Source organism: Sorex fumeus, unplaced genomic scaffold (assembly GCF_029834395.1).
Source record: "Sorex fumeus unplaced genomic scaffold, SorFum_2.1 ptg000122l, whole genome shotgun sequence".
Taxonomy (NCBI): domain Eukaryota; kingdom Metazoa; phylum Chordata; class Mammalia; order Eulipotyphla; family Soricidae; genus Sorex; species Sorex fumeus.
In genome coordinates, this window is record NW_026606179.1 from 23,775,180 (window position 1) to 23,799,150 (window position 23,971).

The 23,971-nt window shown below is 45.5% G+C and overlaps 1 protein-coding gene across 1 annotated transcript in view; it reads right to left on the bottom strand.

The window, feature by feature from the left end:
- The window catches only part of TDRD12 (tudor domain containing 12), a 63,028-nt gene that overhangs the window by 28,543 nt on the left and 10,514 nt on the right, over positions 1-23,971 (bottom strand). The window contains exons 4-12 of the mRNA XM_056136101.1: positions 21,198-21,317; positions 18,300-18,355; positions 17,196-17,281; positions 15,520-15,709; positions 14,778-14,864; positions 8,007-8,068; positions 7,046-7,122; positions 1,990-2,070; positions 584-644 (exon numbers count right to left, since the gene is read on the bottom strand). Of these exons, the coding sequence (XP_055992076.1) occupies positions 584-644; positions 1,990-2,070; positions 7,046-7,122; positions 8,007-8,068; positions 14,778-14,864; positions 15,520-15,709; positions 17,196-17,281; positions 18,300-18,355; positions 21,198-21,317 (820 nt within the window). The remainder of the gene's footprint in view (positions 1-583; positions 645-1,989; positions 2,071-7,045; positions 7,123-8,006; positions 8,069-14,777; positions 14,865-15,519; positions 15,710-17,195; positions 17,282-18,299; positions 18,356-21,197; positions 21,318-23,971) is intronic.

Genomic DNA, 23,971 nt, shown 5'->3' on the forward strand with positions numbered 1-23,971 from the left:
CCAGAGGCATGGCATGTGTGGTAGCAACCACTTTACCGAGATAAAAAAAAAAAAACGCAAGGGTTTGTGAAATGAAAAGGTAGGCACTGCCCCTAGTACTGCCGGGAAGGAACTCGGGAGGAAACTCAAGCTGCCTCGTGTCTTGCACACACGCTTGTCAAAACCACCAAAACACCAACAGTAAAGGAAGGTCATCTATGACCTTAACTGTAAAAGAGTAATTTCTGCAAAGCAATGACTCACTAGAAAATTCTTCCATTTTTCTTAGATTTTCTTCCATTTAAAAAAATTTATTAAGGGGGGAAAATCAGTCAATAGACAAAAACGAGAATAAAGCAAAAGCACCTTTGCAGAGAAGAGGTGGGGGGAGAGGAAAAGGGAGCGGGGAGGGGAGCAAAGTAGGGAGAGGGGGGCAGAGAGAGAATGATTTTGCGGTCAGGGGCCCACACCAGGACCCTTCGTGTCTGGCTTGGCAGTCAGGGATAAGGGATTCCTCTTCTAATGCCAAATATGGAACAAGGAAGGAGAGGGATTTAACAGGTGATCGATACTTAGTTTGAATTTTTTCTAGGGCTGTAAATACCTGCTTCAAATCAGAGATTCCATCAGCTCTCAGCGGATCTGGATTTAAAAACTGCAATAATCTGTAAAACAGGTAAAAGGACAATGCAAAGAAGAAAGCGTGGGAAGCCTGCTAAGTGAGCTATGACTTTTCTTTCTTGGAGAGGTAAGATAACTGCACTCCTGCAGGGCTTAGCTGGAAAATTACAGTGCGTTCTTCTCTGTGTGTCCGTGGCAGTCCAAGAGCCACGGCACACATGGACAGGCTGTGTCACGGGGTGGGGACAGAACACAGTGCCAGGGTCACATGCTTGGGACAAGTCGAAAGACTGCACCATCACCCAGTGGCCCGCTACTTCTAAGAATCCCACCGCTTCCCTTTCCTCTACTGCCGGGTCTTCAACCAGCAGGTTCCCTCGCACCTACAGTCTTATCAGAGGGTCCCAGGTACAGGACAGTTAGCCGAGGAGGAGACAATCTAATTTTAAAAAGAAAAAAAAAAGTAATAGACTACACTGCAGAGGTAAGTTATCACGCCACAATAAAGATGAATAAAAATGAGCAATGAGAACAAAACCAGGTATTTCGTTCCAGGAAAAGAGAGACTTCAAGTGAGACATCCAGGGTGTCCTGGGAGGGGATGACTGCGTGGCCGCATAAAGGTCACCCGCAGATCTGTGAGCACGAGCTCTGCGGCAGTCTTCTAAGACCCAGCCCTGGGGTGGCCTACGGAGCCTCTTCCGGGTCGGGGGACATTAACGGCAAGCTGGCAGCCCAGCACCTGTCCTCCTCCAAGGCCAGTTGGTGGCACAGTGTGGCCTGTCTCCTCAACTATCCTGAATTCTTTATCACTCTGATGGCTTCAGAGCCATCTGGAACCCATGTCTTGGAATGCAGGAGTGTTTTTAGACTGGTATGGTAAGAAGCCACAGAAACTGAGAGAGAAAAGTTTTCCGGATTAAACAAGAGTACAATAATATCATTACTCCATTATTAAATCACACAGATGCTTTGTCAATCTGACAAGACATCTCTCCCCAACCCCCCCGCAAAAAACCCTAAAGTACCATACCGTACATAATAAGTACCTCCATCTGGGCTGAGAGAAAACAGCAATATAAACAAAATTAATAGTCCTAAAGATCAACTGGATCTAATTTATTTCATAAAATTGTTCACTTGGACAAGAAAATCAGAAATCAAAAACAGTAAAGACTGTTTAGTCTGGAATAAAAGATTTAGCCAAAAATCCATTCTAGAAAATGCTGAGAAAAAAATAACATGGAAGTCTACAGGAGAGACTGCGTGCATGACCTGTTAGTGAGACCACAGCTCTGGAGTTAGTGGGACAATCACACACAAACATTTCCTGTTACAATTTTATGATGTTCATTTTGATAAAAATTCAGGCCAAGAAACAAACCCTACTTCACACAGCCATTCTTCTCATCATATTCTTTCTTCTCGGCCAATCTGAAGGATTTCTCGTTTGGCTTCTGACACAAAGTACTAGGAAACACAAAAATCAATGTCTTAAAACATTAAACCTTTTTTTTTTTTAATCTGAATTAGGAATCCTGTAGACTGGAGCACCTCTGACATTCATTTATTATCTTTCAAACTTCAGGGTAACTCATTTCAATTCTGTGTGTTATTCTTTACTGTTTTGTGAAATATGGAACTTGGGAAAAATTGGATTATACCTTGAGACAAGCAAGAAAGGATAAAATCCTTGCCTCTGTGTAATGTACAAGAAGTGCAAGAAGGAAAAGATAAGGCAATAAATATAACACAAAATTAAATTTCGTTGTACGTTAAAAGATGATGATTATTGTCTGAGTTTACTCAGTCTGCACACTGAGTAGTTTAAACAATAGAAGCATGAGTAAACATCCAGGTTCATTACTTCTCAAGTCTTTTTATTTATTTTTTTTTTATTAGTGAAACACCATGAGGTACAGTTGTAGATTTACAATTTTTTGTGCTTGGGTTTCGATTATACAATGATCAGATACCCATCCCTCCACCAGTGCCCATTTTCCACCACCATGGATAATATCCCCCCCTCCTACCCTGCCTCTGTGGCAGGGCATTCCCTTTTGTTCTCTCTCTCCTTTTGGGTGTTGTGGTCTGCAAAAGAGGCTTTGAGTGGCAAACATGTTCAGTCCATAGTCTAATTTCGACATGCATCTCCCCTCCTGGGAGGATCCTCCAAACACCCTTTATTTGGTGCTCCCTTCTCTATCTGAGCTGCCCTTTCCTCTAGAATGCCCGGCTGGCCTCTAAGTTATGGAGTAATCATCCTGGTGCTGATCTCAGTTATTCTTGGGTATTAATCTCATATTTTGTTACTTTATATCCCCCAGATGAATGCAATCTTTCTATGTCTATCCCTCTCTTTCTGACTCATTTGGCTTAGCATGATACTTTCCATGTTGTACCACTTGTATGTAAATTTCATGACTTCATCTTTTCTAACAGCTACATAGTACTCCATTGTGTAGATGTACCAAAGTTTCTTTAACCAGTCATCTATTCTTGGGCATTCAGGTTTCTTCCAGTTTCTGGCTATTGTAAAGAGTGCTGCAATGGACAAACAAGTGCAGATGTCACTTCGACTATACCTTTTTGCCTCTCTGGGATATATTCCCAGGAGTGGTATTGCTGGGTCAAATGGGAGCTCAATTTCTAATTTTTTGAGAATCGTCCATACTGTTTTCCAGAAGGGCTGAACCAGTGGACATTCCCACCAACAGTGAAGGAGTGTCCCTTTCTCGCCACATACGCGCCAGCATCAGTTGCTTTTGTTCTTTTGAATGTGGGCCAGTCTCTGAGGTGTGAGATGGTAACTCATTGTGGTTTTGATCTGCATCTCCCTGATGATTAATGATGTAGAGCATTTTCTCATGTGCTTTTTTGCCATTTGGATTTCTTCTTTGAGAAAGTTTCTGTTCATTTCATTGCCCCATTTTTGGATGGGGTTGGATGTTTTCTTCTTGTGGAGTTTAACCAGTATTTTGTATATCCTGGATATCAACCCCTTGTCAGATGTGTATTCGGCGAATATCCTTTCCCATTCTGTAGACTGTCTTTGTATTTTGGTCACTGTTTCTTTGGAGGTGCAGAAGCTTTGTAGTTTAAGATAGTCCCATTTATCTATCTCTGTTTTCACTTGCTCGGCCAGTGGCGTGGCATCTTTGAAGATACCATTAGCTTCAATGTCATGGAGGGTTTTGCCAACTTTGTCTTCAATGTACCTTATGGTTTCTGGTCTGATGTTGAGGTCTTTAATCCATTTTGATCTTACTTTTGTACATGGTGTTAGGCAGAGTTCTGAGCCCATTTTTTTGCATGTAGCCGTCCAGTTCTGCCAGCACACTTTGTTAAAGAGGCTTTCCTTACTCCATTTCACATTACTTGCACCTTTATCAAAGATTAGATGATCATATGATTGAGGGGAGATGTCAGTGTATTCAACCCTATTCCACTGGTCTGCAGTTCTGCCTTTGTTCCAGTACCATGCTGTTTTGATTATTATTGCTTTGTAGTACAGTTTGAAGTTAGGGAGGTTGATTCCTCCCATTTTCTTTTTTCCCAAGAAGTGCTTTAGCTATTCGTGGGGGCTTATTGTTCCATATAAATTTCAGGAGTAAAACATTAAACCCTTTTAACCAAATGCAACAGCGTCTTTATTTTCTGAGAGAACATAAGCAGCACCACTGAGGAATAAGGTGGCCTGCTAGGTATGGAGCTCATCTGGACAGTTGTGCTGGTGAAGATGTCCTTAGCCTCCCTCCCCTAATTATTTCAACCAGAACCCCCAGGACAAAGTGACAAAATAAAAAAGGGCGAGGGGGACGGTGGTGGAGAAGTCAACTGTCAACTAGTGAGAAGCAAGCAGGGGTACAGGAAAGGGGATTTCCTGGGTCTGACTGCCCCTCCTCTGGGGGTCAGCTGAGACGTGAACTATGCAGGAGATCACTGTATCACTGTCATCCCATTGATCGCCAAGTTACTCGAGCAGGTGCCAATAACATCTCTATTCCTTCCAGTCCTGAGATTTTAGCAGCCTCTTCTTACTCATCTTTTCCCAATGATTGGAGGCTCTTTCAGGGTCAGAAAAATGAGACCTATTGTCTTCAATGTATTTGGCATATCAAATACGCCATGGGGAGCTGGCCAGGCTCTGCCTGCTGGACTATCACTCCAGCCCCAGATGCCAGTTTTTCTACCCTGAGAGGAACACGCCAATGTGTGAGCCAGAGAGCACGTCGGAAGCATCGTGAGCAGGAAGCACAACTGATTCTCTCTTTTGCTTTTTCCTTCCCCAAGCCAGGTGTGACGCTTGAGCTGACCACTGCACACTGGACAGCAGTGCTGTCACCTCAGGTCTGGAGGGAAACCTCTCCTTTCCTCCACAGGAAGCCTGTGGTCTCAAGACCATGGGCAAGTCTTGTGTTTCTTTCTCATTTCTCCTGGGGACAGCTGCTTTGTGATGTGTTCACAAGACGTGCCAATCACACAGACGTGCACGACTGTCTCTTTAAGAGAAGCCATGAGGCATGTAAACAGAAAATGATGTGAGGAAAGTTCTGGAAAAAAGAAAAGAGTGCAACAGAGGCGAGGGAGGGAGGTGCACTATTTCCATAGATGACCCAACCCAAGTCCCAGTTTCACCCCAAGCTGACCTTACTCAGGACAGGCTCGGAGTATCTGGCCAAACTGAACTAAGCTCAGGGCCACAGAAAACGAGACAGAACTTGAGATATAAGTATAATGGAGCTGGCTTCCTCTTGCTAAAATAATTGATGCTCCACGGTCCTCCCGTTGTTCATCGATTTGCTCGAGTGGGCCCAGTAACATCTCCATTGGAGACTTGGATGTTACTGTGTTTGGCATATCGAATACATCACGGGTGGCTTGCCAGGCTCTGCCGTGCGGGCAAGATACTCTCGGTAGCTTGCCGGGCTCTCTGAGAGGGGCGGAGGAATCGAACTCGGGTCGGCCATGTTGGCAGCCTGCTTGGTGCATTTGGAGCGGTGACGGGAGCAGCCCTTTGGACTGGTGCCTCGTTGGGGGAAGGGGAGGAAATAGACGGAACTGAGCCAGGGCTTCTGTCTATGTGACGCTGGCCCATCCTCCATCCTTCCTGCATCTGTCTACTCACCATCCGCTCCTTGAAGCCACCCTTGCACCATCTAACCATCTAACTGTGTTCATTCTCACACTTAACCATCCAGCCAGCCCCATTCATCCCCCATTGTTGTATATTTACTCTCACACTTACCCATCTGTCCACTCTCTATCTACCCACTGTCTATCTACCGCGCATCCACTCGCATCCTTACCATCCATCCAGCCTCCATCCAGCCTCCAACTAGTATATATTTACTCTCACACTTACCCTCCGGGCTGGAGCGATAACACAGCGGTAGGGCGTTTGCCTTGCACACAGCCAACATGGCCGACCCGAGTTCGATTCCTCCGCCCCTCTGGGAGAGCCCGGCAAGCTACCGAGAGTATCTCGCCCGCACGGCAAAGCCTGGCAAGCTCCCGGTGACATATTCGATATGCCAAACACAGTAACAACAAAGTCTCCAATGGAGACGTTACTGGGCCTGCTCGAGCAAATCGATGAACAATGGGAGGACAGTGACAGCTAAAATAATTAGACATTAACAAATTATCAACATCCCCCAGAGGATTTCAACGGACATCAGAGTCGTTTCACGCCCGACTATTCAAAATACGCCCACATTACTGCACATACAAAGTACTGGGAAAATCAGATATTGCCATGAGAAAGCAAGATCAGAGGCTGCTGGGCCAGAAAGTGAGGATGACTCAACACTTTAGTTTGACTTTTTATGTGTGTGTGTGGTGGGGGAAGGGGCTGAAAATTGTCTTTATTTTCAGAGCCTGTGGCAGCGCAGTATCAATAATAACCTCAGACAATCTGACGGCAATCTTCCCTCCCACCTCTGGCACTACAAACACCAGGATGCCCACCAACGAGATCTGAGACCGGAAGCCCTCCCTTTTGATGTGGGGAGCCTTCTCATGCCCTCCTATTCCTACTCCACATGAACCTTTGCCAACCAGACTGCCTTACAGTCAATGCAATTCAAACCCAGAACCCAGCAGTCAGTCGTGGCCATTGTCACTGATTCACTCCCCACCCCCGGAGTGGGAAAAGCTGAGAGTGACTCATGTTCAGGGCAAACTTGGCTACCCCCCAGAGGAGCAAAGATGTTGAGGCGGCCGGTACCTATGAGTGAGGGTGAGCGAGAAACAAGGAGGCCCCTCTAAAATTCGTCAAGTCAGCTCCAAGCTCCACACCTTACACCTACATGGCATACTGCCAAAGCCAGAGCCCTGAGCATCCGCAGACTGCATCTTTCCTGTCCCAGGTATGACCCTACCGTAACACACACCCAACATGTGTGGGTGTCCCGTCGATTTACCCTGACTCCGGAGTGCGTACCTGGGGGCTGGTATATCGGGCTCAGCATATATAGTTATGCCTCTCTTTGTGGGCCAGTACACTGAAGATTCAACACACTGCAAAAAAAAATCTGTTTTTAGAAAGAATATATACACTAGAAGATACATACCCTTAAGAAGCCAAACTCCTGCGGCTCTCCTGATGAATAACCACCCCAGACACTTCCCAGGCTGTGCAGACGTGGACAGTAAGGAAGTAGAACGTGGGTGAAACTACCAGAGCCACTCAGTCCACTGGCCCCTGGTGCTTGGAAGCTGTGCTGAAAACGCTCCGAGGACACCGGAGAAAGAATTGAGCCGGAACCTCTGGAGGGTCCAAAGGGCTATGCTATTAAAATGAGAATCGGCCACAGTTCTGTGGAGAGGCCACAGGGCTGAGAGTGAGGGCTCCAGGGGCTGGAACTGACTGTTTTTGGGAAAACTGAGCAAACATAAAAACCTGCATTTGGCCCAATATAATATAGTCAAAGTTTGTTTTTGTTTTTTTTTAATTTTTGGAGGTTTTTGGGGGGTGGGTGGGCAGTTCATACCTATTGAATATTAACCCTAAGTGCTCTAGGCTTCATCAGTGAACTTCCCCTGTCCTCCCTCCAGAGAAGCTTACAGTGCTCTTACGAGCACCTCTAATCCCCCGATCCTCTGCTGGAGAAGCCTTGGGTGCAGCTCTCAGCCACCAAATGCACATGTTGTGCACCTACATCTTGAACTCACACATACCCAGTGGTGATAAGGGCTAACTCCTGACTGCACTCAGGGACCACTTCTGCCGCGTATTGAACCTGGGTGAGCTCTGAACAAGGCAAATGCCCTCCCTGCTGGACTATCGCTCCGACCCCGACAGCCAAAGATTTCTAATAGCAAACATATTTTTGGTTTTCCCAGAAAATCTTAAGGAACTTCAAATATCAATTTCATATTTACAGAATGTTTAAAAATACAACCTTGTTTACATCTTTCAGGGAGAGGCACTGTTCTTCCTTTTCAGATTTTGTCTTCGACAGTGCTATTAGCAAAAACAGAACAGAAAAGAACATAAAGAGACAGGCACTGGCATGAGGCACACACACAATTATTATGAAGTAGGGCTCAATACTGAATCTCATTTGAGAGAATTTTAAATTTTTATCTAAGTCTTACTATAGGAAATGCTTCCAAAATTCTCTTGCTGGCTTATTAACAATTAAAAAGAATCCACTTGGGCCAGAGCAATATGGTATAGTGGGTACAATCCCTGGATCCACGGTCTCGAGCCCCACCAGTAGTGATTCCTGAGTGCAGAGCCCGGAGAAAGCCCTGTACACCATTGGGTGGCCTAACCCTAAATTTGTTAGAATGTGTTTTCCCCCATTTGAAAGGTTTTTTTCCCCAAAATGTCACAAGATGTCAACCAACACTGGTCTCCTTCACAGTGACTTGACTACTTCTTGAACTGACCAGAGGGACCGTCCTTGTGCTTCTTTCCCATGACACGGGTAGACTTGTCACAAGACCAACGACTTCAAGTGTGAGATGCCAACACGAGTTGTACCTATTCCTGCTCTTCGAATGCTCCTTCCCAAAGCGGCCACTGTGCTGTGAAGAAGCCCAAATGCTCCTATGGTTGAGGCACGTGCCAACTGAAGAGGTGGCCACATGACGCCAGACACCACAGAACAGAAACAAACCACACTCCTGCTCTGTCCATTCTGAGCACAGGACCCAAGGATGTGAGGAAGTGCTTGTTTCACAGTAATATGTCGGCAGGCGGGGAAGGGGCGCTTTCTACTACCAATAACTGACCAATAACCACTCAGTCTCAGCAACTTTTCAGGAGCACAACTGCATCTCTTGCTTCCTAATGGCATGATAGACACGAGAGGATTTTGGAAATCACAGGGCTAGAGCCCTGTGGATATAATACAGTGGGTCGGGTTCGTCCCATGCATTCAGTCCCTGGCATCCCATATGGACTTCCAATTCCCGCCAGGAGTAATCCTGGAACTTAAAACGAAGAGTATGTCCTCCTGAGCACTGCCTTGTGTGGCCAAAAAACCCAAAACATCAAAACACAGCAGAAAGAAGGTATTTGTAAAGCAGGTAGAAACAGAATAATAACCAGGAGGTAACAAAATGATAAGGTAGACTCTTAAATCCTTTTTTTCATTTTTTTCCATTTTACTTAAACACTGTGGCTTACAAAGTTGTTCATGATGAATTTGTCACAGGCATTCAATATTCCAACTGTAATCCCACCACCACTGTGACCTTTGCTCTACCACTATCCCCATTTTTCCAGGCAGCCCTCAAGCCTGCCCCTGTGGCAGGCCCAAAATTACTTTATATTGCTCCCTACCAATAACTGTCTAATGGAATTATCAAAAAAATGCTCCAGTAAAAGAAAATCTGTGAAAAATTGTGATATCATACCAGGAGCCATTAAGTCCTTGCCTTAGGTTTTACTAAACTGTTGTGGCTAGTTGTACTTTCTGTGTTACTGTTTTTGCTAAGTGGCTTCTGTATTACATTCCCACCTACTCTGGTGTGCACCTACTGGGATGATAATATTGTATAGCTGGGAGATATTACATGGCTGCAAATGTGGCTGCCCACTCCAGAAAATCCAGACTGTTTAACTAGGCAGTGAGCTGACATGGCAGCATTGACGGAGCATGGGTGTGGCTGCCAGGGCTTTGGGTGGGGGGAGGTCATCCACCCCGACTCAGAGAAGGCCCAGAGTTCTCTGCCAAAAAATCCTTGTGTACCTGAAATTTTTGACAGTTTAGCATCTCTACGGAGCTCAGTCATGAGGCAATGGAGTTCAGCTATAGACATGGTAGCAGCTATTGGGGGGTGAGTGTGGCTGCCGGGGCTTTTGCAGGTCAAGCACTTGGCCTGCCTCACTGAAGGCTGCCCCAGAGTTCTCAGCTAGGGACCAGTGTATCTGAGAAACTTGCAGCTAGTTGATCTCTCTTGAGATTTCATCATGAGCCTCTGAAGCTGGGTGATAGAGGAGATTACATGGTAGCAGTGGTGGAATGTCCATATTTTTATCTAGTTCTAAAACGGACATTTCAAAAGCTGTTTAGTGATGGAGCCAGAGTTACAGTACAGTAGGTAAGGCTCTTGCCTTACATGTGGCCAACCCGGGGCTCTGTCCCCAGGATCAGATGGTCCCCTGAGTACACCAGAAGTGACTCCCGAGTGCAGTCAGGAGTAACCCCTGAGCATCACTAGGTATGGTCTAAAAACTAATAAATAAATAAAACAAAAGTTGTTTAGTGAGTAATACAATATAGATAAGTAAAACAGGCTAAAAAATTCCTTGGGAAAAGACTCTAAGCTGCCAAATCATCCCAGGTAGATCCCTCTCCTGGCTGGATACTCTGGGGTCTTCTCAGAATGGGGGGAGGGGGGCAGATTTCCCTCCCTTACAGAGCATCCCAGCATCCACCATACCTATAAAAGGCCGAGTTCTAGAGTTTTGGAGCGCACAACTGCATATGAGGCCATACAACCTACCCTCCATGTTTCACAATACTAACAGTCCAGCAGAAACAGAAAATCTGACTGTAAAGTTGCAAAGAAGACCACCAACTTCAATGAGTGGAAAGAGCAATACAAAAATAAAAATTACTATGGGGATGCTGAAGATTTTTTTTTTTTTTTTGCTTTTTGGGTCACACCCAGTGATGCCCAGGGGTTACTCCTGGCTCTGCACTCAGGAATTACTCCTGGTGATGCTGGGAGACCATATGCGATGCTGGGAGTTAAACCTGGGTCGGCCGTGTGCCGGGCAAACAACCTACCCGCTGTGCTATCACTCCAGCCCCGATGCTGAAGATTTTATGTTTGCATCAGAATAAATTTCCATGAAAAATAAATTACTTGGGGGGGGGGAATGAGATAGTGTAAGGGTTAAAGTGCTTACCTTGCATGTTACTGACCCCAGTTCAATCCCCAGCACCACATGTGGTCCTCTGAGCACAGAGCCATGAACAGGCCCTGAGCAAGTCCAAATACCCTGCCTGCCCAAAAATATTTTATTTGAGTAAAAAGAAATACAAGAAACTCAACCCAGAATAATTTCTGGACTTTTCTCAATTTATAGTAGGGTTACAACTCAATAAACCCATCACTGGATGAAACCATCTTTTAATTAACTCATTGTAAGATCGTTACAAAGTTGTTTACAACTGAATTTCAGGCGTACAATGTTCCAACACCAACCCTCTCACTCTACCAATGTTCCTAGTTTTCTCCCCCCTCCCACACTCACACCAGGCTGCCTCTATGGCCGACAGTTTTTTTCCTTTTTCCCTTTAGGCACTCTGGTCTGCAATACTGTTACTGAAAGGGCATCATGCATATCACTTTGGTTTTCATTTTTTAATTGAATATCCATGAGACAGATCATTCAGAGCTGTTCATGGTTGGCTTTCAGTCATACCTTGACCAACACCCGTCCCTCCACCAGTGAACATTCCCCACCACCATCCCCCAACCTCCCCCTCCCGCAGCCTGCCTCTATGGCAGGCACATTTCTTCTTTCTCTCTCTCACGCATATCACTTTATCTCATTTCAGCACCCAGGTCTTGTCCAAAGTGATCACGTTCCACATCACTGTCACAGTGGTCCCTCCTCTGTCCTAACCACACTCCCCCCTTCCTCCCACCCCTTGTGCCAATTAAAGACAGGTCCTTCTGGCACTCATTTCTATTGTCTTCAGCCCAGCAACCTTCTAATTAAAACAATAGTGACACGGTCACTTGTTGCCCGGAAAGCCAGGCAATCACTCAGCACCATGACACGATGACACAGACACCTGCTATTTCCCCGCTACGACAAAGGATGAAAGATGAATGGAGATAGTGGAGGTACAGTGGTGATGGGGCTTTTAGAGCAGGAATCCTGGCAGGGGACTCTGACAGGAGGCAGACACAGGTGCCGAAGGCTGCCAGGGGCCAGACACTGAGCCAGGCAGATCTGTCCAGAATGGCCCCTCTAACCAATTCAAAGGGACGGGAATGCCCCCCACCCTGTTCACAGAGACAGACATGGGGCTGATATTTCAACAATTTTATCAGAGCCAAATATTAAGCAGAAAGTACAATGAAGAGGTATATTTTGTGAAATAACATTTCCATAAATTATTTAATTTTATGTACAGCCTCACATCTACACTTCTTTGGAAAGACTCACATTTTAGTAAGGAGGAAATAGTTCAAAAAGCAGATGACTACAGCAGGTAGGGCGCTGGTCTTGCATGTGGCCAACCCTGGTTTGAGTCCCTGGCATCCCACACGGTCTCCTAAGCACTACCAGGAATGATCCCTGAGCACAAAGCCAGGACTAACCCCTGAGCACTGCCAGGTGTGGCCGTCCACTCCATAAATAAAATATTTTTTAAAATAAGGAAAAGCAGGTGATGTTTTATTATCTATATTTTTCTAATGAACAGCACTGCCAAGTCATTAAAAATAATTTTAAGCACAGGAAACACTTCAGCTGACTACAGCATTAATTCAGTTGAGTCTTCTATGGATATACATACGAACTGTCACGGCCCTCAACACCCTCTGGTATACATACACTCCAAAGAGAAATGAAGACCATCGTTGTGTGCTAAGCATCAAAAAAGTATCAGTTTCTTCAACAAATGGTCCTGGGAAAACTGGCCAGCTGCATCTAAAAAAATGAACTGAGATTTCTTTCTAATGCCAGGCCCAAAAGTCAGATCAAAAAGGATTAAAGATCTCTGTATCAGACCTGAATCCATAAGGTACATGGAGGAGAATGTGGGCAGAACTTTGAAGCTAAATGCATCTTCAAAGATGAAACAGCACTGACCAAGCAAGTAGAAGCAAAGATAAACAAATGGGACTACAGTAAATTAAGAAGCTTCTGCACCTCAAAAAAACAGTGACCAAGATACAAAACAGCCCACATTGGGAAAAACTATCCAATACCAATCAGATAAGGAGTTAGTATCAAAGATATATAAGGCACTGGTAGAACTTTAGAAAAAAATATCCAACCCCATCAAAAGATAGGGAGAAGAAATGAACAGAAACTTCCTCAAAGAAGAAGTGCAAATGGCCAAAAGGTACATGAAAAAAATGCTCTACATTGCTAATCATCAGGGAGATGCAAATCAAAACAATAGGATGTCATCTCACACTACAGAGACTGACACACATCCAAAGGAACAAGGAAAACCAGTGCTGGTGTGAATATGGGGAGAAAAGGACTCTCATTAAATGTTGGTGGGAATGAACACTGGTCCAGCCTTTTTGGAAAACAATATGGGCATTCCTCAAAAAGCTAGAAATTGAGATTCAATACATATGACCCAGCAAGATCATTTCTGGGAATATATCCCGAGGGCCCAAAATATAGACAGCAGAAATGCCAACTTCTATGTTTATTGCAGCACTATTACAATAGCCAGAATCTGGAAACAATCCGAGTGCCCGAAAACAGAAGACTGGTTAAAGAAACTATGGTACATCTACACAACGGAATACTACGCAGCTGTTAGGAAAATTGAAGTCATGAAATTATAAATGGATGGACATGGATGAGTATCATTCTGAGTGAAATGAGTCATAAGGAGAGGGATATACATAGAATGATTGCACTCATCTATAGTATATATAAAAAACACAATATGAGACTAATACCCAAGGACAGTAGAGACAAGGGTCAGGATTGGTCCACAGTTGAAAGCCTGCTTCTAGTGCTGAGGGAGAAGGCAGATGGGACAGAGAAGGGACCACTACGAAAAAGATAGGGGAAATAATCACTCTGGATAAGAACTGCGTGCTGAAAGTAGGTAAAGAAATAAACATGTTAACCTTTCAGTATCTGTATCGCAAACCATAATATCCAAAAGGGGGGTGGGGAAGAGAGAGAGAGACAGACAGACAGACAGAAAGACAGATAGAGACAGAGGTAGAGCTAGGCTAGGGGAGTCGCAAGGGGGAGACTGGGGACACTGGTGGTGGGAAATATACACTAGTGGAGGGATGGATATTAGAACATTGTATGACTGAAACCTGATCATGAACAGGTTTGTAAATGTGTATCAAATGCTGATTCAATTTTTAAAAAGATAGGCATCAGTTTATTAGCACTGATTTGTTGGCATCTAACTATTATACTTGGGCCATAGCGATACACAGTGGATAGGGCGCTTGCCTTGCATGCAGCCGACCTGGGTTCAATCCCCAGCACCTGATATGGCCACCCATGCCTGCCAGGAGTGATCCATTAGTGTAGAGCCAGAAAGTCAGCCCTGAGTACTTCAGTGTGTCCCCAAAACCAAAACAAACAAAAAAGACAAAAACAAAACAAAACAAATTGTTGGACACCTTTGTCCAACAATTCCAATTCATTAACTGTTTTACAGATATGGAATAAAAAACTGGAGTTTCTGTTCTTAAAGGTGCATCTTTCTTATATTTATGTACCCCTATTGCTTAAAGTAACTCATGAATCCATATGTACAGCTGAGGACAAATAATCACGGGACTGTGGTTTATGGTCATACACATGAACAAGTGTTTAGTATGTTTCTTATATTATCATACAATCTTCTAAGTATGACCCACAAATAAACACCTTCCAGTAAATTAGAGAAAGCATTCTACAATCACCGTAGTCCGCACCAACATTTCTGGTCTTTTAGGAGCTCAGACACTACTATGAGATGAAGGGAGTGAGGGGAGCTTACCCAGGGATGAAGAGGCTGGTCCTAGCTCGACACTCTTGGGCCAGGGAGGCCGCAGAGACTGTATCAGAAAAGCCAAATCCTGGGAATCTGACAGGAAGAACAGGCATCCGGGTTAAAGTGTAAAATAACAGTAAATGCAAGCGCAAATCCCTCTACTGTGGCTTCCACTGTAAGGTCTGTCTAGGTGGCAGGGTCCCTCAGGAGGGCGAGGGCAAGAACGTATTCATGATGGTACCTACCACCCACGATGAACTCTTCTCGTATCTCCATACTAATAATTAAGTCTTTTTTAAGTGCCAATCATATAAAACCTTGTCTTGGAAATATTTTTGACTTAATAAGAAACTAAGAACAGTATTTTTCTGTCTCATAAAAATGAAAGGTAGCAGCTTTAAGATTTCAGAACCCACTGCAAATTCAGGTAGATTGAAACAAAAGTATTAAATTCTGAGTCCATGGGCTGGTGTGACAGTACAGCACTTGCTTTGCACATGGCCAACTTAGGTTCAATTCCCAGAATCCCATATGGTCCCCACAGCACTGCCAGATGTGATTTTTGAGTGCGGGTCCAGGAGTAAGTCCTGAGCATCACTGGATGTGGCCCTAAAACCTGAACAAATAAACTATTTCCTTAGGAAGGGAAGTCCAAAGTCTCTACAACAGCCTGTCTATACACTATGATGCCTACAGATCAGAGAGTTAATGAAAATAATAAAGAGATGGAGAAGGAGAATCCACTCACTTTTCATTCCTTGGCCATCTTTTCCTTGCACAAACATTGGCCAGAGAGTGAGTGCTGGGTTGAGTTTACTGGAAAAGGCTGCTGACTTTAGATTCATTCTTGGCTTCTCTAAGCCATTAAGGCTTTTGTTTTCCATGGGTGATACGTAACAAGCAAAGTTCTTTGCAACCAGATCATCATTAACACAAACCTATTCAATTTAAGATGGTTCGTGATTAAGAAAATATAGACAAGTGACTATTCAGATTACTATTTCAAACTTTACACCAAATACCAATTTCAGAAACGTCATTTTACATAGAGAGCATAATTCTGAGCAAAACAGGAAGAAAACTCTTCTTTCAGGCACTGGAAAGCCTTGCATGTGGCAGATCCCAGCTCAGCCTGAAGCTCCACCTACAGGCATTACTGGGGGGAGGGGAAAAGTCATGAATTAAAAATCACATCGGGGCCAGAGTAATACTACAGTGGGTAGGGTATAGCCTTGCATGCAGCCGACCCCGGTTGGATCCCTGTCATCCCATTTATGGTCCCACAAGCACCACCAGGAGTAATTCCTGACTGCAGAACCAGGAGTCACCCCTAAGCTAAGCATTGCCAGGTGTGATCCTCTCCCCCAAAAATGCCTAAATGAAAATGAAAAATAAAAACCACAGCAAGGGACCTGGACATAGCTTGAGTGGTAGAGAGAGCATGGTTTGCATGTGTGAGGCCCTGAGTTCAAACCCCAGTCCTGCAGGGGTGCCCAAGTGATGCAGGGTACAGCCCCAAGCACCAACAGATATGGCCCCTCTTTTAAAAAAAAAGAAAAAAGAAAAAAGAAAAAAAGCACATACCAAATGGGTGTCTTTACTTCCTCCAGTCCTCTGAAAGAAGAGTCAGAAGAGTCATACTCAGCACTAGAGGAATAACTGCTTTTATTAATAAACAGAATGCTATCCGAAAACACTAAATTACAATTGAAAATTTGTCAAAAGAAGAAAACTGCCAACTTCTGATTAAGTGTTGAGAGAAAAGTCCAGGGTCTGGAGAAGTGGTGCCAGAGGGCAAGCACTTACCTTGCACGTGGCCCTAATAGTGAGATCCCCGACCACATTTGCTCCCCTGAGGCCCTGGAGGGATAATTCCTGAGTACAGAGCCAGGAACAACCTGAGCACTGCTGGGTGTACCTCAACCCCCAACAAAAGAAAGAAAATGTCTATACTTTATGAAGTACACTTTCTTTTGGGGGGGAGGGGAAGAAGGGTTTCGGGGCAACACCAGCAGTGCTCAGGGCTCTCTCCTGATGCTGCACTCAGAAGCCACTCCTGACTCTGTGCTCAGGGCTCTCTCCTAGCTCGGTGCTCCCTAAGCTTGGTGCTTAGGATTCACTCTTGGTTCGGTGCTCCAGGCTCACTCCTGGCTCGGTGCTCAGGGATTACTCCTGGCTCTGCACTCAGGGATCACTCCTAGCAGTGTTTGGGGGACCATATGGGGTCAGCTTTGAACCTGAGTTAACTGCATGCCTTCCTCAACTGTGCTCTCTTCTCTTGGCCTCAAGACAGTTTTTCTTGATGTTTGCTTTGTATTGCATTGTTTTGTTATGTTTTGTTGCTTTCTTTTGCTTTCTTTTGTTTTGTTTTATTAAAACAAAAACTTTAAATGAGAAAATTATTTCTAATATTCTCCAACTTACCTTTTCATTTTTTATCGTTACATAAAGATAAACCTCAAAAGTATCTTCTTCCACAGCACATAATTTGGCTTCCACCTGGGAAGTCTCTGAGGGGAATAAAGGAGACCATGAAAGCATATCTGAAACAGTGTTGACCATTTCCCACTGACTAGTGGCCACTGACCACTTGAGTCTCCCAGGCCACATGAGCAAGAGTTTCCTGGACCCTCTGCCTGAATCCATCAGCCCCTGGAATCTGAGCCCTGAGCTACTATATTGGAGACTCAATAACCCAACGGCAGTTCCGAGGGTGGGTCGGGCTGGCACTATGCTAAGGTCCTGATGAGCGTATTTCATCTCACTCTTACCACAACTGGTGAGACAAACAGAACAGCCACTGTCATCTCACAGGTGAGGTGGCGAGGCGCAGAGACAGCGCTCTCAGGGTAAGCAGGGCAGTGTTGCAACACAGGCACTCACTGCCCCTCAATGTACCCCCAACCTCCCCCACTGCAAAGCCAGAAACCCTTCCAGCATCCCATTTCCCCCAAGGCAAAGCCTCTGAGTTTTCCTTGGGGCTGACAATGGAGCAGCAAGGGAGGGACATCGGGACCCCACCTAGTAGCAAGCAGCACCCAGCTGCCTTCCACTCTGCTGCAGTTCTAAGAGGCAAGAAAAATGATCTGACCCTGAGCTGCCAAGGCTTAGAGTACAGGCCACCAAGGAGATTGCCTGAGAGCCAGCGCTACCTGAGAGAGCACAGCGCAGAGGTGCTCTGAGAACACCTCATCTCACACTAGCAGCTGGGCAACTGCCCGGTCCACGCAGTGCACAGGACCTAACTGCAGCTCTAGGGGACCTTGAGACAAGCATCATTAAATGACAGGGTCCCTCAGACCGGCCCTTTCTAATTTCAACTGTCAATACCTGTCTAATTTTAACCTTCACCCCACAATGACTGGGGGTATGAACACATTAGATACGAAGGGTGAAAGAGGTATCAGGTAATGTACGAGTAGACACCAAGCGCAAGGAGGGCACACCTCAAGCCCCTCAGACCCAGAAAATGAAGCTACTCTGTATGTCAGCCTGAAGCAGGCTGCAGTGAGCAGGTGCGCCCCTTACCTTTGAGAATGCTCTGAAAATACTGAACAGCGGCACTGTCCCACTTCTTGGAGGGTCTGCAGCAGTGAAAAGATGTAACTCGTTAATAACAATCTGAGACGTCAATAACAATCCCCATGATACAGATTGAGGATCAGGCTTGTGGCTCTGCTCAGGGCTGAGGAGTCTGACCCCAAAGGAGGTTCCTCTGACCTCTGCATCCTACACCAGGGCGCGGGGAAGTCAGGCTCCTTCCAGGGGCTCCCTGAGGGACCGAGACCCAATACAGCACACCCTCAGCCCCGCCGCCACCATTGCCAGCTACCTCTTCCCAGCCAGAATAGAAGCTGCTTGAAGCAGGCATCCTGAATCCAAAGGCTGCTGCAGAGCATAGATTCTCAACGTGCTGTTTGAAGTGATATTCTGAGAACGGCCATGGGAAGGCCAGCCACAATCAGCTCGCAAGTATTCCTCACCCTGCCAACACACTTTCACCAGTTTCCATTTTTCTCATCATCATGTTCTTTGCTGTGTAACACTGGATTTTATAAGAAGAAATATGCATCTGGCCTTCCTCCCTTATAAGTAAAAATCTCTTAAAACCAGTGGAATTTCCTGCCTGACAAGAGCTGGACAGGATCTTTTCCTGTGGTCAGGGCATGGCTTTCGCAGAGCCCCTCGGGCTGGAGGGTGGAACTATGATCAGAGGGCTGGAATAGTCAATCCCACAAAAGGAAATGAGGTTGTCACAAAAACCCAGAAGGGCAGCAGACTCCCCGGGTCTCTGAGATTTAGGGAGAGCAGAAAAGCACTGCACCTTCTCCTCAGAACTCACCTTGGGCAACTCTGAAGACCGGATGCTCCTGCATGATAAAACTTGTCACCAAGTAAACCGAGTGTTTCTCTGAGTTTTGTGAGTCATCCCAGCAAACTAATTAAAGCCCAAGGAGGAAGCCATAAAACTACGGATGCCCCTTCCTATTGAAATGAATGTTACTGTAGTTTCTTTTCTTTTTGGGGTTGGGGGAGTACACTCAGCGATGCTTAGGGCTTACTCCTGCCTCTGTGCTCAGGAATTACTCCTGATGGTACCTTGGGGATCACAATGGGATGCTGAGGATAGAACTCATGTTGGCCGCATGCAAGAAAGTATCCTGCCCAGTGACCATGGCTCTGGACTATCACCATAGTTTCTACAGCTGTTTTGCAAGAGCTCCCACTACTGCAGACCCAGAAGGAAGAGGAAACACAGGAACTTCATCCCACATTGGCAGGGTGCCGAGAAGAGGAGTCCCAGGTGGGAGGGCAGGGCCATCCTGAGAGTCACAGACAGCGCTCATTTAAGACAGCAAAGGCCAAAGTCCCGTGACGCAGGACCACCCAGTGCAGGGAACTGTCCTGAACAGGCACAGGCAAGGTGGTCAAAAACCAAGAAACAGGAGCAAATACAGGGGCTAGCATGGACACGCTATGGCTCTGCATACCTTCATGTTGGATATAGATTTACCTGCATTTGCTTGTTCTGTTTTGAGGGAGCAACACCCAGTGGTGCTCAGTGGCGACTCCCAGCACAGTGCTTGGGGGCTACAGTGCTTAGGGACCCAAACCTGGACCTTGTAAGTGCAAAGTACACGGTCCAGCCCTTTGAACTACCTTTCCAGTCCCACCAGATATCCTTAAGTTCCACGTGCAAACAAGCGACCACCTGGGCTATGTTCACTCCAAGCGCCACCCAGAGGAGGGCGGCTGACGGCACTGAAAGGCCTCTCAGTGCTCTGCAGTGCAGGACATGTGCTTCCAAGAGAGCGGAAACAGAGCTGGAGAGGGGGATTCTGGACTTTTATTTTTTAATGCTCCCTGGCCCGGTATTGATTCAACAATGATTCTCTTTGTAGTTCATTACTTTTTTTTCCCTTTTCTTGGTTTCTGGGCCACATTGGGTGGTGCCCAGGGCTCATTCCTGGCTCTGCACTCAGGAATCACACCCACAGGTGCTCAGGGGACCATGTGGGATGCTAGAATCAAACCTGGGTTGGACAGATGCAAGGCAAATGCCTACATGCTATACTATGGATCCAGCCCCAGTTCATTACTTTATAAGTAGAAGGTTGGGGCTGGGGGCAGGGGCAGGGGGTGAAAAGCACAGGGTTCAGGCCTGACCCCGGATCCCGTTCAACCTCAACCTCAACCTCTGGGGACGGGGATGCTGTGGGAATTCCACTGCATGACCATGTTTAATAGACACTAACTCCAAAGACAGCTCCTGAAGGACCTTGAAAATTGATTTGCCTTTCTCCCTTTCTCAAGAGGAACTTATTTCTTATAAATATCATACACTTGAGGGGCCGGGGTGATAATACAACAGGCAGAATTCTTGCCTTGCATGCAGCTGACCCGGGGTTCAATCCCTGACATGCCATATGGTCCCTGAGTACTTCCAGGACAAGCAATACAAAATATATTCTTTCAGTTCTGCTCTGGGGCAGGGATTGGGATTCGGGTTGCAAACACGTGCAATATGGTAGTGGGAAGGTGTGATAGTGGTGAGATTGGTGTCTGAATCACTGTCACTGTCCTCCCGTTGTTCATTGATTTGCTCGACTGGGCCCAGTAACATTCTGAGACTTGTTACTGCATTTGGCATATCGAATACGTCATGGGTAGCTTGCCAGGCTTTGCTATGCGGGCGAGATACTCTCGGTAGCTTGCTGGGCTCTCCAAGAGGGGCGGAGGAATCGAACTCAAGTCAGCTATGTTGGCTTTGTGCAAGGCAAATGCCCTACCTGCTGTGCTATTGCTCCAGCCCAGGTGTTTGAATATTAAATGTAATCAAATATTGTGAACTACTTTATAAAATAAAATAAAAAATTTTAAAGACCTTTACCAATTATTCAACCTCCATTAGAAACTTTTACTTACAAAATTTCAGCACTGTCTTCACAGAAGTCAATGTGTAAGGTAACAGGCTGTGTGCAATATAACCTGAATTTCTTCGCTCTGTACGGAAGCTGCATAAAACTTTCCACTGCAACACGTATGCTTCAAAATGAAACAAAAATAGTTCCATTATAAACAAAAATTGTGAACACAGTATCACAGAGATGCCTCCAGACCCCACTCCAGGCTGTTTCACCCGGGACAACTCAGATGGGTGCAGGTGAGTTCCCTTGCTGCCCAAACAGAGCCCCAGCAGCCAAAAAACTCCAGAACTCAATCGCCATCATGCTCACGGCTGCTCTCCACAGGCTTGGACAAGTCTCACCCACAAGTGAATTCCTGACATCTCATACTCTACAGCACTGATGTACCAAGAGTAGCACACCACATCTGGTGGGGTTTAAAGCAGAAGGCAATACAACAATCTTCACACACTTTCCTCTATACAAAGTTGATTATTTCAGTTCTGCCTTGGGAGCATGGTGTGGGATTTGGGGTGAAAACATTCAAAAAATGGTGGTGGGATTGGTGTTTGAATATTAAATGAAATGAATTATTATTGAACAACTTTATAAAAATAAAATTAAATTAAAATATAAAGCTATTTCTCAGGGATATCTGAGCACGATTTGCTCGAGCGGGCCCAGTAACGTCTCCATTGGAGACCTTGTTGTTACTGTGTCTGGCATAGAAAAACATTTTAAAAGTGTGACATTTCAAAAGTACACCCAAATGTTCAACATATTTTACATGGAACACATAAAATCCAGATTATATTCATTTTTAATATAGCTAGCAACATCAGGAAGTGATCCAAGACATTTGTCCAAGAGAGCAAAAACTGAGTGGGGGAGTGAAAGTAATCTTACTATTCTTTTCAAAAATGGTAGAGGAGAGCGAGAGGAAAAAGGAAGCACACAGGCAGATACTCAATGTACCTTTGGTGGTAGAATCCCATGGCATGGGGGAGGAGGAGATTCATAAAATACTAGTTAATCAAGTACCTCAGATTTTTCAGTCAAGACAAGTCTGTCATTGCACCTGGAGATTATTTGTATTTCTCCTGAGGAAGAGGGTCCATGCTTAGTTACTAAACTGCTACAATCTTACTCCGGAAGAAGAATCTATGAACAAACGATCATCAACACCAGGACACTGTTTATTCTCAAGAACAGTAGCCCTGACACCAGTGGGGACTCCCACTAAACTGTCTCCACATGTTCAGCTATGGTCTTACCCTCACGGCATTATGTTTGTCAGGCAGGAAAACACCCTGGAATGTCTGCCCTGCCCTCTGCAGCCCGGCCGGGGTCAGACAGCAGACGTCCGCTGCTGTGGAGACAGCGTTCCCCTGCAGCCTGCAGGCATCGGCCCACTCCTGTCAGTCTCACTCTAATGCTTGCTCCAATTTCAGAGCATGGAGAACCAGAACCTTCATGTCTTCCCTTCCTCCTCCTTTTAAAAAGTAGAACCCAACTACTTGGATGGGGGGATGGGGGGTGGGCCACAGCTGGAAGTGCTCAGGGGCTACTCCTGGCAGTGCTGGGGGACTCCATGTGGTGCCAGGATTTGAACCTACCTGGGTCAGCCCAAGCAACTACCTGTAAGGCCTCACCACCTGCAGTCCCTGACGGCTACCTTCCCTTCTTGATGCTAAGAAGAATTCTACTTTTTTTTAATTTAATTTTATAAAGTTGTTCACAGTGATTTCTTACATTCAATATTCTAACACCAACCCCATCACCACTGCCATCTTCCCAACACCATTATTTCCAATTTTCCCAACCACCCACCCAAGCCTGCCCCAATAGCAGGCCTTCAATGATTTATTTCATATTACCTGTCCTCCCGTTGTTCATCGATTTGCTCGAGTGGGCCCAGTAACATCTCCATTGTGAGACTTCTTGTTACTGTGTTTGGCATATCAAATACATCATGGGGAGCTTGCCAGGCTTTGCCATGCGGGTGAGATACTCTCGGTAGCTTGCCAGGCTCTCCGAGAGGGGTGGAGGACTCGAACTCGGGTTGGCCATGTCAGCCGCGTGCAAGGCAAATGCCCTACCGCTGTGCTATCGCTCCAGCCCTCATATTACCTATTATGATTAATTTGCTAAAAATGTCAAAAAAAGATTTCCTTAAAAGAAAACATGTAAAGATTGCTGTATCTTACCCTGGAGCCATTAAGCCCTTGTATAAGACATTACTAACATGTTGTTACAGGTTAATTCTGAGTGTTAAAAAATTTTTTTCAATCAGGATTCGCTGCCTTATACTTTACATCCCATCCAACATAGTGTGCTACTCCTATTGCATCAGTGGCGTAGAGCAATGAGATATCGCTCCAGAAATTCTATAATTTTGATGGGAAGATATATCTGGGGTTAGATTTTTAACTGGATGGTGACTTTGGAGTCCAGAAGCATCTCTGCAGCTCACTGATATCTTCTGAGATTTATTTATGAGTCTCTGGATCATGGATGGTTAATGAGCTTATATGGTTCCAGAGACAGTCCATGGGAGTGACTTCCAGGCTCCTGGAAAAACAGGAGGGTCGGGGGAGGTCCCCTATCCCCAACTCTGTGAGAGCCTGGAGATTTCAGTAACAAAAATCGCATACCTGAGTTGTTTTTTTTTAATAGATTCATTCCTGGATGAGGCTCATCCAAACCGGTGGAGTCTGGCAGTGAGCATGGCGACAATTGGGTTCTGGAGGTTTTCAGCTATCAGGGCTGTTTGGGCAGGTAGGGGACTCCCCA